General features: G+C 26.0%; 1 protein-coding gene across 1 annotated transcript; it reads left to right on the top strand.

The window, feature by feature from the left end:
* The first annotated feature begins 1,430 nt into the window (after positions 1 to 1,430).
* LOC111316034 (protein trichome birefringence-like 39) lies at positions 1,431 to 13,105 on the top strand. The gene is made up of 5 exons (XM_022918047.2): positions 1,431 to 1,865; positions 1,948 to 2,119; positions 5,021 to 5,196; positions 6,578 to 6,736; positions 12,624 to 13,105. Exons 1-5 carry the CDS (start codon positions 1,552 to 1,554, stop codon positions 12,913 to 12,915), a joined length of 1,113 nt encoding a protein of 370 aa, XP_022773782.1. The 5' UTR covers positions 1,431 to 1,551; the 3' UTR covers positions 12,916 to 13,105.
* The last annotated feature ends 1,575 nt before the right edge of the window (positions 13,106 to 14,680 follow it).

The following is a 14,680-nucleotide window of genomic DNA, read 5'->3' as shown; positions in this document are numbered from 1 at the left end:
AAACCGGGACACTTTTAATTAATCTCCTTCTCTGCTTTTCTGTTAAAACCATATTCGAACATTTGAAAAGCTGGAAATTTAGCTCAAATAAATTGTGGAAAACTGTCATATGAAACCAATAAATAATCGCTTGACTTTGGTGTTTACATGTTAATTAACAAAACTGCGTAAACAAAAATGTTTTTTTTTTTTTTGCCACCAACGAGAAATTAAACGATCAAAAGCAATCAAATTAAGATACGAAATGAAACAAAGATGAAAATTACGAGAAAAGGACTGGAGGAGATTGTGCCGAAACCATAGCTAGGACAGCTATCCTCCAATACAATTTCTTTTGAGTCCAATAAAATTTTCCAGATTGTTGTGGAAAGCTTTAAGTTAATGAATTAATGATGTATATGTGCTTAACAAGCACCTAAGGATCATTTTTGCTGTCAATTAAATATTAATTTATATGATATGTATGTTGATTAAATTTTTAAAAATTACAAGTTCACGAGGATTTAAATGCCTTATGTACTTTTCAAATGAATTAATTAGACAGAGATCAAAATATTAAAAATAGATTAGGGATTTAAAAAAATTATTTTTACTTTTGACTTCTGTGTATTTGTATACATACATTCAAAAATAGCAACTATCATAAATTTTTTTTTTCTTTTGATAAAGAACAGCTAACAATTAATCATCATGGAGTTGATATGAAGACATAATCAATGGTGTCTTAATGGGGATAAAAGTGATACAGCTCTGACCTTATATGCACGGCAGTTTTGCACTCTTTAATAAACAACTTTTTCATGATATGAAAATGAACGATTAATAATGAGACGTTTTCAAGAAACAAACCAAGATCAGATACAATATTGAATCTGCCTATAATATTTAATTTAATTATTTTTTTATAACACAGTTAAGAGGTATATTTAAATTTTGGTTGAACTTAACTTTTACTCTATTATTTTAAAAATATATTTTCTTATATTAATTTAATGCATTCAAATTTTAAATCAAAAAAATTCATGATATCTTTATTTCTTTTCAAAGATTTTATGTAAAATTGGAAATGAAAAAAAAGTCAATTTGAACCGTCAATTAGGAAGCAAGGAATCTTCGATTTAAAATTTAATTAAATCAACTAATGCAATTATTTTAAAATTTTAATATTTAATAAATCTAAAATTTAAATTTTAGTATTTTCACCTTTCTTCACTCTCCCAGCCTACTTGATCTACTTTATCTCCAATGGTAGGGAAAAACGTTTCCATTATTTTAGAGTCAAACTAATCATGGTTCCTATTTTTCGAAGTAAGAGATTGGATCCAACCGCAAATGAAACGGTGAAAAGAATCCATCCAAAGATTTCACTATTATTGTCTCTAAGAAAATTAATTAATTAATTAATTAAACTTCTCCACCATGGATGTGGAGCTCTTTGCCTTTCTATCTCTTTCCGTCGTTATATAAGCTCTGCTGGACAGACAACTTTTCCCCCACTCCTCGTGCTTTTCTCCTAACAGTTTGAGCAGGAAAAGTAACGAAACCCAAGATATGGGTTTAGTCTTCAGAGCCCTGCTCTTCCGGTTCGCCCTGTTTTTGTTTCTGTTTTTACACCACTCAGCAACAAAAGCTGAGGATTTCAATGCCATAAATAATAATGCCAATTCCAACAGTTCCACAGCCAGAAGTTTAGCTTCTAACTGCAACTGGTTCCGAGGGAAATGGGTATATGACCCTTCATATCCTCTCTACGACCCCACCAAATGTCCCTTCATAGATGGAGAATTCGACTGCCAAAAATATGGCCGACCTGATAACATGTATCTCAAGTACAGATGGCAACCCTTTTCCTGTAGCCTCCCAAGGTCAGAGTCATTTCCCCAGAGATGATCCATTAATTCATACCATATAAGAGGAGATAAACGGTCAAAATGTTTTGAATTGCAGGTTCAATGGGCTGTATTTCTTGGAGAAATGGAGAGGAAAGAGGATCATGTTCGTGGGCGACTCACTCAGCTTGAACCAATTCCAGTCTTTAACATGTATGATTCGAGCCTGGGTTCCAAATTCCAAAATTTCATACATCAAAAGAGATGGTCTTATTTCAGTTATCTTTCAGGTCAGTGGGATTTTAGACTTTTGATTCTTGCTTGCTAATTTTCTGTCTGAAGTCTCTCTCTCTCTCTCTCTCTCTCTCTATCTTTTCCTTTTGTTTTCCCTTTTACCCTTGAAAATAATGATTGCTTTGAATCTGTGCATGCATGTCATGTCCCTTTGTTTTTCAATCCTTTGAGAAAGTGGAGAAATGCCCCTTTGTTTTTGCTAGTTGCAGCAGAACAGTATCATCACCGCTTTTGGTGGATTCAAAATTTCAAATCCTTTATGGTGCATAATTGGTTGGAAAGAAAATGATAATCCTTTTCAAAATACAAAATTTAATTAGCATAGTAATCCATATAAATTGAAGTTATGCTCAAATAACTCTGGTTGAAGTTCTCTAATATAAAACTGGGTTTTGTTTGCTGAAAATCAAAATGCCTGAGCCATGGAGGCTGGAATGTGGTAATTTGGTTTGTGTTCTTTAAAAGTGGAGCGTGATTGGTGGACGCCTTGCTTTTGCGGGGAACATGTCAGGCTCTTATATTTATGTGGTTATTTATGTGGTTATCACTGACTATCATACATGTTCGAAGTTTTAAATATAAAAAATTATAAATATCAAAATGCTGCACTTTTACTCTCAGTAAAATCCTTGCTGGCACTTTAACTGTCGGTTCAAATTGATTTTTTAAGTTTAACTGTTAAAGCGTCTATACGGGAAATGAGTCGGATTGGATTTTCTTTCAACGACTGGATTTGGTTTATAATAAATTGGATAATTTGTATATTTATATAATTTAAAATATTAATAATTTTTATATTTTTATATTATATTTTATATAAAAATTATATATTATAATTTATGTTTTTACAAAAAATAAAAAATATATTTTTTATTTTTATTAAATTTATATTTAATTTTTGATAAAATTTTAAAATATACCATCTTTATATATTGGATTATAATATGCCACATTTTTGATAAATTATCTTTTATATATTGGTTTATAATATGCCATATTTAATTTTAAAAATTTATAATTTATATTTTATCCCGAACTTGTTTACTTCTCACCACATCACACCAAGACCAAATTCTATTATTAAATAGTTAGTGCAAAGAATTAAGTCCAATTTTGTTATTATAATATAAATGAATATGAAAATTTGTCATTATACTTTAGCTACATTGATTTTTATCATTATAATTTTAATTTTGTTAATTTTTAAACTTAAAATAATTGAATTCATGAAAATTTGTCAGTTGCATGAAATATTTCCATAATTTTATTTAAAAATCATTGAAATTAAAAGTATAAGGACAAAATTCAATAGAATTAAATATTTAAGTAAATTTAACTATACAAATTTGATCTAAATCTTACAGTAATCTTGGAATTTAGAAAGAATCTAAAGTCTAACTTTTTGGTGGTACGATCCAAATTGACAAAATAATTTGTATGGTGCTAATTTGTTTGATTTGCTGACTTGTAAGTCAAAACTGGCCGAATGGACAAGCACAAGACAAAACACCTGCATGTTTCAAGTTTCAACTGTGAAGGGACCAATCGTGAGTTGTAATAGGGCAGATTTGAGTTCTGTGCTTACACGGCTTTCTTACGAGTAATTAATTTCTGCTTAATTTGTGATAAATTTGGACCACCTTTTCTAATTAGAGATGATAAGTAATATTTTCCAAATTTGTTGAACCATCAGTCATGCAACATTATAATTTTTTTTTTTATAAAACTCATATATAGTGATTAACTTAGGCAATAAGAAGAGGAGCTTTTAAATTAGAGTTCGATTTTCATAGAAAATATTTTGAAAATAAAATATTGAATATAAATGCTCGATTTAAGAGAGTATAACCTTAAAATCTTCCGAGAAAGAGTATACAAAAACTGCAGATGCCCCGAGTGTATTATAAAAAATTACTTTATTATGTTGTTTTTGTGAGTTTCATAAATGTAAAATGAAAAATCATAATATGAGAAAATATGGTATTACAAATGTCAAATTTTTTAGGTATATTTTGTCTCCGCAATTTATGGTCTGCAATAGGATGAATTGAATAGTCACATATACAACAAATCCATTATTTGACTTGTCAATAATAATGTGCTCTGTTAGTCGAATTTTTTTTTTTTTTAATGATTAGAGAATAAATCTTGATAATTCCAAATATATATAAAAAAAAAAGAAAAAAACCTTTTTTGACTTCAATTTGTATTAATAAAATCAAACTACTCAACACTCGCTAATCATGAGCTGCAAACTAATGTTTCATATACATTATTTCTGTGGGGAATCAGAAATAATGTATAAGAGACTTGATGTATTGTTGAAAATAAGATGGAAAGAATTCAGAACTTGTAGCATGTTCAAGTAAGTAGAGAGTGTTTTGGACTAAATTCTAAAATTTCTAATTGTAGAGATGTTAATCAAGAATTGTAGCACTTCAATTGTGTTGATTTATCCAATCAATTTGTTTCTTCTTTGAGTTCACATTTCATGTTTTGAATCTCAATCGATGCCATTGGAAATCTTTTGTAAGTGAAAGAATACCTTTTTAAAGGTTAGAATTTATTTGAAACGAAAGTAGTCGTACAAATGTCCATCAGAGAGGGTATGCCTCTTTGTATTTTTGTTTCAAAATACTTTTCAGATATGATATCCGGTCATCCAAATGTCTTAACGTATAATTGAAATAAAAAATATTTTTCAAATCAAATTCGAAGTCCTGTACATAAGCATTCCATGTCCCATTTTAATAAGATAATATATATCATTTAGAATATATTTAAAAAATAAAAAATTAATTAAAAAATTAAATATATATTATCTTATTATTTTCACTTATAAAATCAAAAAATTTCGACTAGTATATCGAATAATTTATATATATTCATATTTTCAGGATTACGGTGTGAAGATATTGCTTTACAGAACACCATACCTAGTTGACCTAGCGAATGAGAAGTTCGGAAGAGTGTTGAAGCTGGACTCCATTAGGGGCGGTGATGCATGGAAAGGCATGGATATGCTGATCTTTAACACGTGGCATTGGTGGACCCACACTGGAAGAACCCAACCGTAAGATCAATTTCATTTTTCACTTCCACAACCACATATGTTCATGGACTAGGTTCATGTCACACCCAGTGGGCCTTCCTATTTTAAACCCAAACTCCACTTTTATCTGCTTTTTCTATTTATATATGCTAATATTTTGCTTTTTATTACTTTTAACCCTATTTTAAAATTAAAATTAAAAATTATTAGTACGGATGAAATAATGTCTTTATATGGGATTGAATCTCACCTGTGAATTCGTGATTGAATCATTTCGAATCAGATTAATTTGAGTTGAAAAGGTTTAGATTGTTTTGAGTTAGCTTATTTAGAGTTTCAATTATTTTGAATAAAAAATTATCAAATTTTAAAATTAAGTTAAATTAATTTTATATTATATTATATTATTATTTTAGTTATTTAAGTTTAAATTATTTCATGTTTAGATTAATTTAGATTGAATGGAATAAATTTAGATTGTTAATTGATTTTTTTTTTTATCAAAGTAAGTTGAATTGCATTCAAATCGGAAGGAATTGAACAAATATTTAGAGTTGAATCAATCTTGCCAGCTCTCGTCCGAGCCTAAAATTTTATGCAATTTATTACTGCACTTAAGATGCCTCTAGACTTGTTTAAAAGTTAGGTTATCTATCTAAACTTAAGAGTTCGATTGAGTTTTGAAAGAATTTATATAAAAAAATTAAAATTCGTTAAATAAATTTATATGTAATTTTTAAATTTGTTTAAATTTTATACCTTACCATAGATAAAAAATTTAAAACTCAAACCTAATTTTATCTGACTTAAATTCATATATATATATATATAAAATTTTAAATTATATATACGAATTATATAAAAATTAATTCACATATATATAAAAATTATATATTTATTAAATTTTAATTTTAATTTTATATAATTTTTAATTTTAATTTATATATATATGAATTGAATATAATCTTATTAAATTTAATTTAATCATATTTTTTATTTTTTATTATACAAATTAAGTTTAATAGGTAACTTAGATTTTATTTTTCTAATTTAAGTCATATTTCAAAAAATTTTAAGACTCAAAATTTTAAATCAAATTAAATTTAAATAAATATATAAATTATTAATATTAAATATAAATTTAATCTAAACTTGATATGATCCTACCCATAAATTCCTCTACACTAGTACAAGTAAGAAAACTCTCCAACCGTTTTTCTTTTTTATTTTTTGGTCCCTATAATAATGAAAAAGAAATTGTAATACACATTGGGTTAAATAAATATACGAAGATAATACTGGCTGTAAAGATTTTTCTTTTTATAGAATAAAAATAAGCTTGAATGATTGAAAAATTGGTACAGAAGAAATTTTCATGTGATGGATGCTGCCTTTGCTGCAGATTTGATTACATAGAGGATGGTGGGAAAACGTTGAAAGACATGAACCGTATGATTGCATTTTACAAAGGATTAACGACGTGGGCCAGGTGGGTCAACCGCAACGTTGATCCTTCCAAAACCAAGGTCTTTTTCCAAGGGATTTCTCCAACCCATTATGAGTAAGCAACTCTTCCATTAAATTTACATTTGCCTGTTCGTTTTTCTCCTTGCTTTATTATTGATCCCCTCAAGTGCTTCTTTCTTCAATAGGCCCTTGGCTATCCCAAATTCTTTTAACTTATTATTATTATTATTATTATTATTATTATTATTATTATTATTTAATTTTGGATAATTGTTGCTCACAATTAATTCAACAATTAATCTCCGGTGCACAAGTAATAATGATAACACAATTCTCATTTTGGTTCTTAAAAAAATGAAGGCTAAAATAAAAGAAAAAGCTAAAAAATAAAGATAATTTATCTTGCATAATTATATGGCAAGCATTCTTTGACATTTGATACCACTAAAAAAGAAGTGTGATCTTTAGCAATAAAAATTTTGTTTTTTCTGGAAAGTGCTACAAATAATTATGTTAAAAATATTTTAAACTATTTTTATGTGTAATTTTATTACAAAAAATAATGTACACCCCTCATTCAAATATAAAAATTTTTATCCTACAACATAGGCATGGTCAAAATTTATTTTTAGTGAGATTAAAAGTTAATATGGTATATTATATATATCACAATACACAAGTATATGGATATTAAAATTTTCATACATAACACTTAAATAATAAAGTTACTAAAAAAGATGCGAATAAGAAAAAGAAATAATATAAAGATATTGCTTTTACAATTATTCACGATGAGTTTTTACATTTTAAAACTATTGTATAATTGTTTTATTATCAATACTTCCAAATACATCTTTTTTAATGTATATAATCAAAAACAATCATTCATTAAATTATTACACATTCAATTTTGTAACTGATTTTTCACTATTTTTGTTACTAAAATAGCTATTTTTAACACTTGCAATTGCAATTGACAAGATCAAAGCTAATTTAATTAGAAAAAAAACTAGTGAACAACCAAATCTTTCTTTGTTTTAATTTTTTTTTTTCAAGATAACCAACTCTCTTGATTTCCAAAAATACAATATTAGAGCGCATGTCGAAGATATGCTTCAAATGGACTACCAAGTGCCATAAGATCAATTGTTGAAAGCTCAAAAGGATAAAATTGAGAAAAACAAATTAAATTTTTTAATAAAAAATTGAAAATGAGTCACTTGAATTAAGGTATGCTACATAAAGAAGCAACTCAATGTTAATCTTAGTGAAACAGTTATTGAGCTCTTGAAATTGTCTATCTATGATCATAAAAATAAGTAACTTGATAAAACCTTCCAGAATAAAATAGTCATACTTCGTTGTTTTCTAATATTTTATCTAAAAAGATAAAAATTTAAACAAAAAACAACGTTCTTTACATGCTATTTAATCAATTATCAAACTTATTAAATAAATTTAGATTGAAATGATGTAACACATTTTTTATACTTTTTTTAGAAAAAGTGTCATAACTTTTAAATCCGTAAATCTACTATTAGATATAAACTTTAAGAGTCACCACTAATCTTTTTTATTTAGATATGATTGGTCATTTGACCGAATCTATCCTATTTAAAGAGGAGTCTCAAGATTGATTTATGTATCTTTAAATAGTAAATTCTAGTCCACAAAATCAGATTTTAAGTTTAAGAGTACAGTTATGTATGTGGAAGGTTGATTTCAAATTATTCAACTTGTAACTATATTTATGATTTACCAAAATATTTAATATTAAAAATTGATTTTAAAATTACTCTAATAGTTTGGTAGCAATTTAAGATAAATCTCTCACTTTATGAGTATTCATAGATACTAGTATTCTACTTTGAAGATGTTCCGTCATCATATTCTTTTAATTTTGTTTCTAGAAATAAATATCTATAAACTGGGTTTATAGTCAGAAATGTCCTACAATCTGTTGGTAAGACTTTTCATTGAAAATTATTCTCCAATCTATTAGTAGAATTTAAAAAAAAAATATTTTTTAAGCAAAATTCATTAAGTTCTCCAATAATTTGGTAACCCTTAATTCAAAATTAGATCCTTCAATAATTTGATAGGATTAAAAACATTTTTCTAAAACCTTTTTTTTTTTAATTTGAAAGGAAAGAAAATCAACTTGTAACTATATTTATGATTTACCAAAATATTTAATATTGAAAATTAATTTTAAAATTACTCTAATAGTTTGGTAGCAATTTAAGATAAATCTCTCACCTTATGAGTATTCATAGATACTAGTATCCTACTTTGAAGAGGTTCCGTTATCATATTCTTTTAATTTTGTTTCTAAAAATAAATATCTATAAACAGGGTTTATAGTCAGAAATATCCTACAATCTGTTGGTAAGACTTTTCATTGAAAATTATTCTCCAATCTATTAGTAGAATTTTTTTTTAAAAAAAATATTTTTTAAGCAAAATTCATTAAGTTCTCCAATAATTTAGTAACACTTAATTCAAAATTAGATCCTTCAATAATTTGATAGGATTAAAAACATTTTTCTAAAACCTTTTTTTTTTTAATTTGAAAGGAAAGAAAATCAATTAAAATAAAAAAATCATGCAAATAATACATTTTTTTTAAAAAAAATTCTACTAGATTGGAGAATAATTTAGTAACACTTAATTCAAAATTAGATCCTTCAATAATTTGATAGGATTAAAAACATTTTTCTAAAACCTTTTTTTTTTTTTTAATTTGAAAGGAAAGAAAATCAATTAAAATAAAAAAATCATGCAAATAATACCATGCAATAATAATATATTATATCATGTAATAATAATATACCATTTAATAATAATATACCATGTAATATTATAATCATGCAAAATAAATATCATTTATAAAATAAAACATACTCACATAATCACACAAATAAATATATTGATAATCAGGTAATTAAATATAATCATACAATCATGCAAAATATATCATGTAAAAATTAAATACTAAAAATAAGATAATAATAATAATAATAATAATAATAATAATAATAATAATAATAATAATAATAATATAACAAGTTAAAAAAAGAGAAAAAAAATCAAAATAAAAAAAAAAATACTTACGATCGGGTTGGGTTTGAAACACTAGTCACCTGGTTTACATGGGTCCAATTGCCAAAATGACATCATTTTCAATATGTGTATAAAAGGTTCAGTCCCAACCTTTTTTTTCAATTTTCCACTTTCCTCTCTCTCTCTCTCTCTCTAGCCTTAATTTTTCTGACCTCTCTTTAATCCCAAACAAAAAAATTTTTACGTCGTAAATCTCGACCAGAAAACTCAATTTTTGGCGTCATGAAATCCAAAAGGTTGTCGAAACCTGATGAACTCAAAAGGTAGCAGCCTTAATCCCCATCTGGTCACTGTGAAAAGTCATCTAAAAGTTTAAAATTTAGCTGGAATATTCAAGTAAACCTAAAAAAGAATAGTTTTTCCAGAAGTTCAAACCTTAAACCCAGCAAGATTCAATAATTCCATAAATTCAAACTCAAACCAATATCTATTATAATCTAAAGAAACAAAAGTCCAAAATTATCCTAGAATTCTAGCCTAAACAAAAAAATTTACCCAAAATTAAAACATAAACCCAGAAGTTCAAAACCAATTTCAACAACACAAAAAACTTAATCCCAGAAATTGTATGAATCAAAACCTAATAATAATAAAAAAAAAACCTAAAAACAAACCCCAAACAAAATCTAAACCCAAAAATTTCTATGCTCAAATAGTTGGAATTTGACTCTTGTCTCTATCCCATATCACTAATTCTCAAAATTAAAAACCCAAAAAACTTCCCTAAGATTTCCAAAAACCACAAAATAAAAAAAAAATCCCTAAACTCCTTATCTTTTGCATGTGATTTGTTTTCTATTTTATAGAGATCAAAACCTCTTTAATTTTGAAAAAAATGAACATAATTTTTGAATTTAACTTTGTGATTTTTATTGTGATTTGATATGATTGATTCCTAAAATAAAATCTATGTTTTTGTTTTTTTATTGGGATTTCTAATTTCTTTCTTTTTTTTTTTTGACTTTTTAAAAAAAGTAAAATTAAACAAAGAAAATAAATAAATAATTAAATCAAATTAAAATTGAAATTAAAAAATTTCTATTGGGGCCCAAACTTCCCAATCGGACCCAATTCATTGCCAAAAACCTATTTCTGATCTCAAAAACAAAATGAGGTGCCTACAAAAAGTATGATAACGTAGCTGATAAGGTCATTTTTGCAAGTATACCTATCGTACTTTATCTTAATTATTAGGATTATAATTTGTAATTTTACGACGAAATCTCGGATCCATAGAAAGAGCTTTTAAGTCAATTTCAATATGAGTTGCCTTTGAGCTTTTGTTCATTAGTTTCTTGAGTGTAATATGGTTGCTCCAATTTGATTTTCTTTTGAAATACCTTTCCATTAACTAAATAAAAAAAATACATTTTTAATAAAAGCTAAAAATAGTATAATTATAATAAAAAGTTTAAGAATTATGACTAATTGAAATTATCAAAATAAAGAGACTAAAATTCAATATATTGTACTATATATTTTCCAAACAGCTATTTCTTCCCTTACAAAATTAAAATTACTAAATCAATAATAAAAACTAATTTTACACATTTTTTAATCTCAATTTATCTAACATTCTAACCAATATTCAATTAATTTTACAACATCCACAGATATTTAACATTTAATATTAAATATGATTTAATAATATAAATTTTAAGACAAAACAAAATTAAAATCATGATAAAAGAATCTAATATTCTAATTTATGTTTAAATAACTAATAATTAACATGAAGATAAAATTTATCTATTTAAAAAATTAGGGTTTGAAAAAGAATATAAATATATACCTTAAGTATTAACTTTTTCTTCTCTTTTGATCTTGGTTAAATACACTCATAAAAGTAATTTTCGAGACTTATTTATTTGTTAGATAATTTGATATTTAACATTAATGTCTCCCAAACCACTCTTTTAACTTATTTTTATTGTTTTTTTTTTTTTCTCTTTCTTTCTCTTTATGTTTAAATCGAATAGGCTAGACAATAAAGGATGTTGGCTACGAAACAACTTTTTGTATTCTAGCATAAAGCACAGGCAAGGGTGATAACTGGTTTTATTTTACCATTGTTTTTATTATTATTACTATTTTTTTACTTAAGTTTGGAATAAAGGAAAAAATAAAAGAAAATCACATATTTTGATTGATTCTTTTACTTTTTCAAATTATATTTTAGCCCAAAATCTATTTTTCAGTGTCATCAATTTTAACATTTCCCAATTTTATATATAATAAATGAAATATAAATTTCAATGGGTCAATTTCCTAAATTTTCCTAAATTTTTATATATAAATGAAATTTAAATTCTATATATAAAATTTAATGGAAGAATTTTCACATCTTTTGTGTATGCATTGCTAGAACAACACACACACACACAAATACATATATATATATATATATATATATATATATATATATATAAAGGAGAGATCCATTTATATTAATGTAAGTCTTATACTTTTTTGATTATTAGATCAAAATAGCTAAAACTAAAAATATTATTTTAAGTTAAATTAAAGATGAAATTAATTTTGATTCAAGTGTAAAAAAAGTTGTAAGAATTATACTAATGTAAAATTAAAAAGTTTTACACTTTTTTTATCCTCATCCTTTGGAAGAAAGAGATTAATTAAAAAAAAGTTTAATCTCATCCTTTGGATCTATTGAAGTCAATGGTTAAAAAAAATGTATAATTTTTTAAAATTTTATATTAATGTAAGTTAATCATTCTCATATATCTATATCTATATATATATTACAATTGCTATTCTTTGTTTCAAACATTTAATTCTAATGTTGATTGTGATGTGATATAATTATCTGATTTGTTGAGGGATGCATACAAATGTAGGGGAAAGGATTGGAACGAGCCAACAAAATCATGTTCTGGACAGACACAACCATTCTTTGGCATTCGATACCCTGCAGGCACACCTATGGCTTGGGTTGTTCTGGAAAAGGTCCTAAGTAGGATTAAGAAACCAGTGTATTTGCTCGACGTTACTGCACTCTCTCAGTATCGGAAAGATGCACACCCATCAGCATACAGTGGCACACACAGTGGCAGAGACTGTAGCCACTGGTGTCTTCCAGGTTTGCCAGATACTTGGAACCAGCTCTTATATGCAGCTCTTTTTAGTTGAAGCAATGGAAGCTTAGGAGAAAATTAGCTCTAGGCAGCTAAAATTTGAATGAAAACCATTTGTTTTCTACCCTAACAAATTATCTTTTCGTTGATTATTAAGTGGGCAATAAGAGACATCATCATAATTCAATTGTAAATTTTAATTGGTTTCAGCATAAGTTCAAGAACTTCCCTTATTCATTCAAAAATCTTATCAGATTCTACCTTTATTAATTCCCTTTTGAAAATTTCTTATCCTTCAATACATTGTTAGAGTATATAACTGATTGATTAAATGCATTAAAATATTAAGTTATTTTGCGAAGATATATATATATATATATTTGTTAGCATTTAAATAGTTTAATACTACATTAATTAATTTTTACATGGTAACCTAAAGTTTCTAACTATTATGGTTAAGCTAATCAATTGACTAATCATTATGATTAAGCTAATTAATTGATCTATTATTCATATTAAGGATTTTTATGAAGGATAATTGATTTTTTTAATAATTGAACATTTTATAATTGGTATATATAATTATATCTAATGTTAATGTCAAAATGGCCACATATTAGGGAAATTTCAAAAAAGTACCCTCTGGTATAAATTTTTATTAATTGGTCTAATAGTAAAATATAATTAAAGAAAAAGAAATGATAAATTGAAAAATTAATGAAAAGGAAATTGTTTTTGTTTTTGTACCCTGATCACTGATCTCTTCTTTCCTTGTTAAGAAACGTCTTATAGAATTTTTGTTTTTTTTTTACATTCTTAAAAACACAGACACACCCTCCCTCTGCAATAGTGCATTTTAAGCATTAGAAATTCAATCTAATTTGATTCGATGGCGATAAGGGCAGTTGGGAAATTGTTTAGAGATTTCATGCGTTAAAGGGTAATTTCAACTTTCATTGGAGCTTCCAGGCATTGCTCTTCCGCTCTTACTTCTGCTCCTAAAACCCCTTATTCTTAAAAAAAGGGAATTTTTTTTCTACCTTAAAATAATCATGAAAGTGGACAAGAAAGGTATAGGGTAGTTAATCCAAAACAGAACCTTAAATGGATGAAAACCAAGTTCGAAAACTACTAAAAAAGATGCATGGAAAATGCATGAAAACCCGAACCATGGGCAGATGGTCATTTGAGCTAGAAGGGACCTTCCCCCCAAATTTAAAAAAAAAAAAAACCCTTAAGGGGCGTTTGGTTCACGAAATTATAGATTTTAAAAAAAGTGTCATTCTCGAAAAAGTACGATACTCGGAATTTTATTCATTTTCAGAGTATCCTGTGCTTAGATTCACTCGTTTGGTTGAGAGAAATTCATATATATTAAATCTTGAATAATTATTATAATTTCCTTTATATATACGATGGTTGTTAACCATTTAAAAAATATAAAAGGATCATTTAAGGTATTTTTGGTTCAAAAAAAGCCTTAAATAATCCAATTTTAAATATATTAGCGAATTTTTTAACGTCTTAAACAATGCCCTTTAATTTTTTTAAAATGTATTAGCGAATTTTTTAATGTCTTAAACAAAAACGCCTTAAATCATCCCCTTTAAACGTATCAGTGGATTTTTTAAGGTGTTTTTAAAAACACTTTAAATAATACCCTTCAATTTTTTTATTTGGCTTATATAAGGCAATTTTAGACAAAAACGCCTTAAATAATCACTTTTAAAATGTATCAGTGGATTTTTTTAAATAATGCCTTTAAAAAAATTGAAGAAGATTATTTGAGGTATTTTTAGTTATTTAAGGCATTTTTTGTC

This window comes from Durio zibethinus, chromosome 24 (genome assembly GCF_047325235.1).
Source record: "Durio zibethinus cultivar Kanyao isolate XHJ-2024 chromosome 24, ASM4732523v1, whole genome shotgun sequence".
NCBI lineage: Eukaryota > Viridiplantae > Streptophyta > Magnoliopsida > Malvales > Malvaceae > Durio > Durio zibethinus.
This window is presented reverse-complemented; position numbering and strand designations above follow the sequence as displayed.

Coding starts and splice junctions, on each gene's coding strand:
- LOC111316034 (XM_022918047.2), top strand. CDS start 1,552: ATGGGTTTAGTCTTCAGAGCCCTGCTCTTCCGGTTCGCCCTGTTTTTG. Junction 2,120..5,020: donor TTATTTCAGTTATCTTTCAG/GTCAGTGGGATT, acceptor TCATATTTTCAG/GATTACGGTGTGAAGATATT. Junction 5,197..6,577: donor CACACTGGAAGAACCCAACC/GTAAGATCAATT, acceptor CCTTTGCTGCAG/ATTTGATTACATAGAGGATG.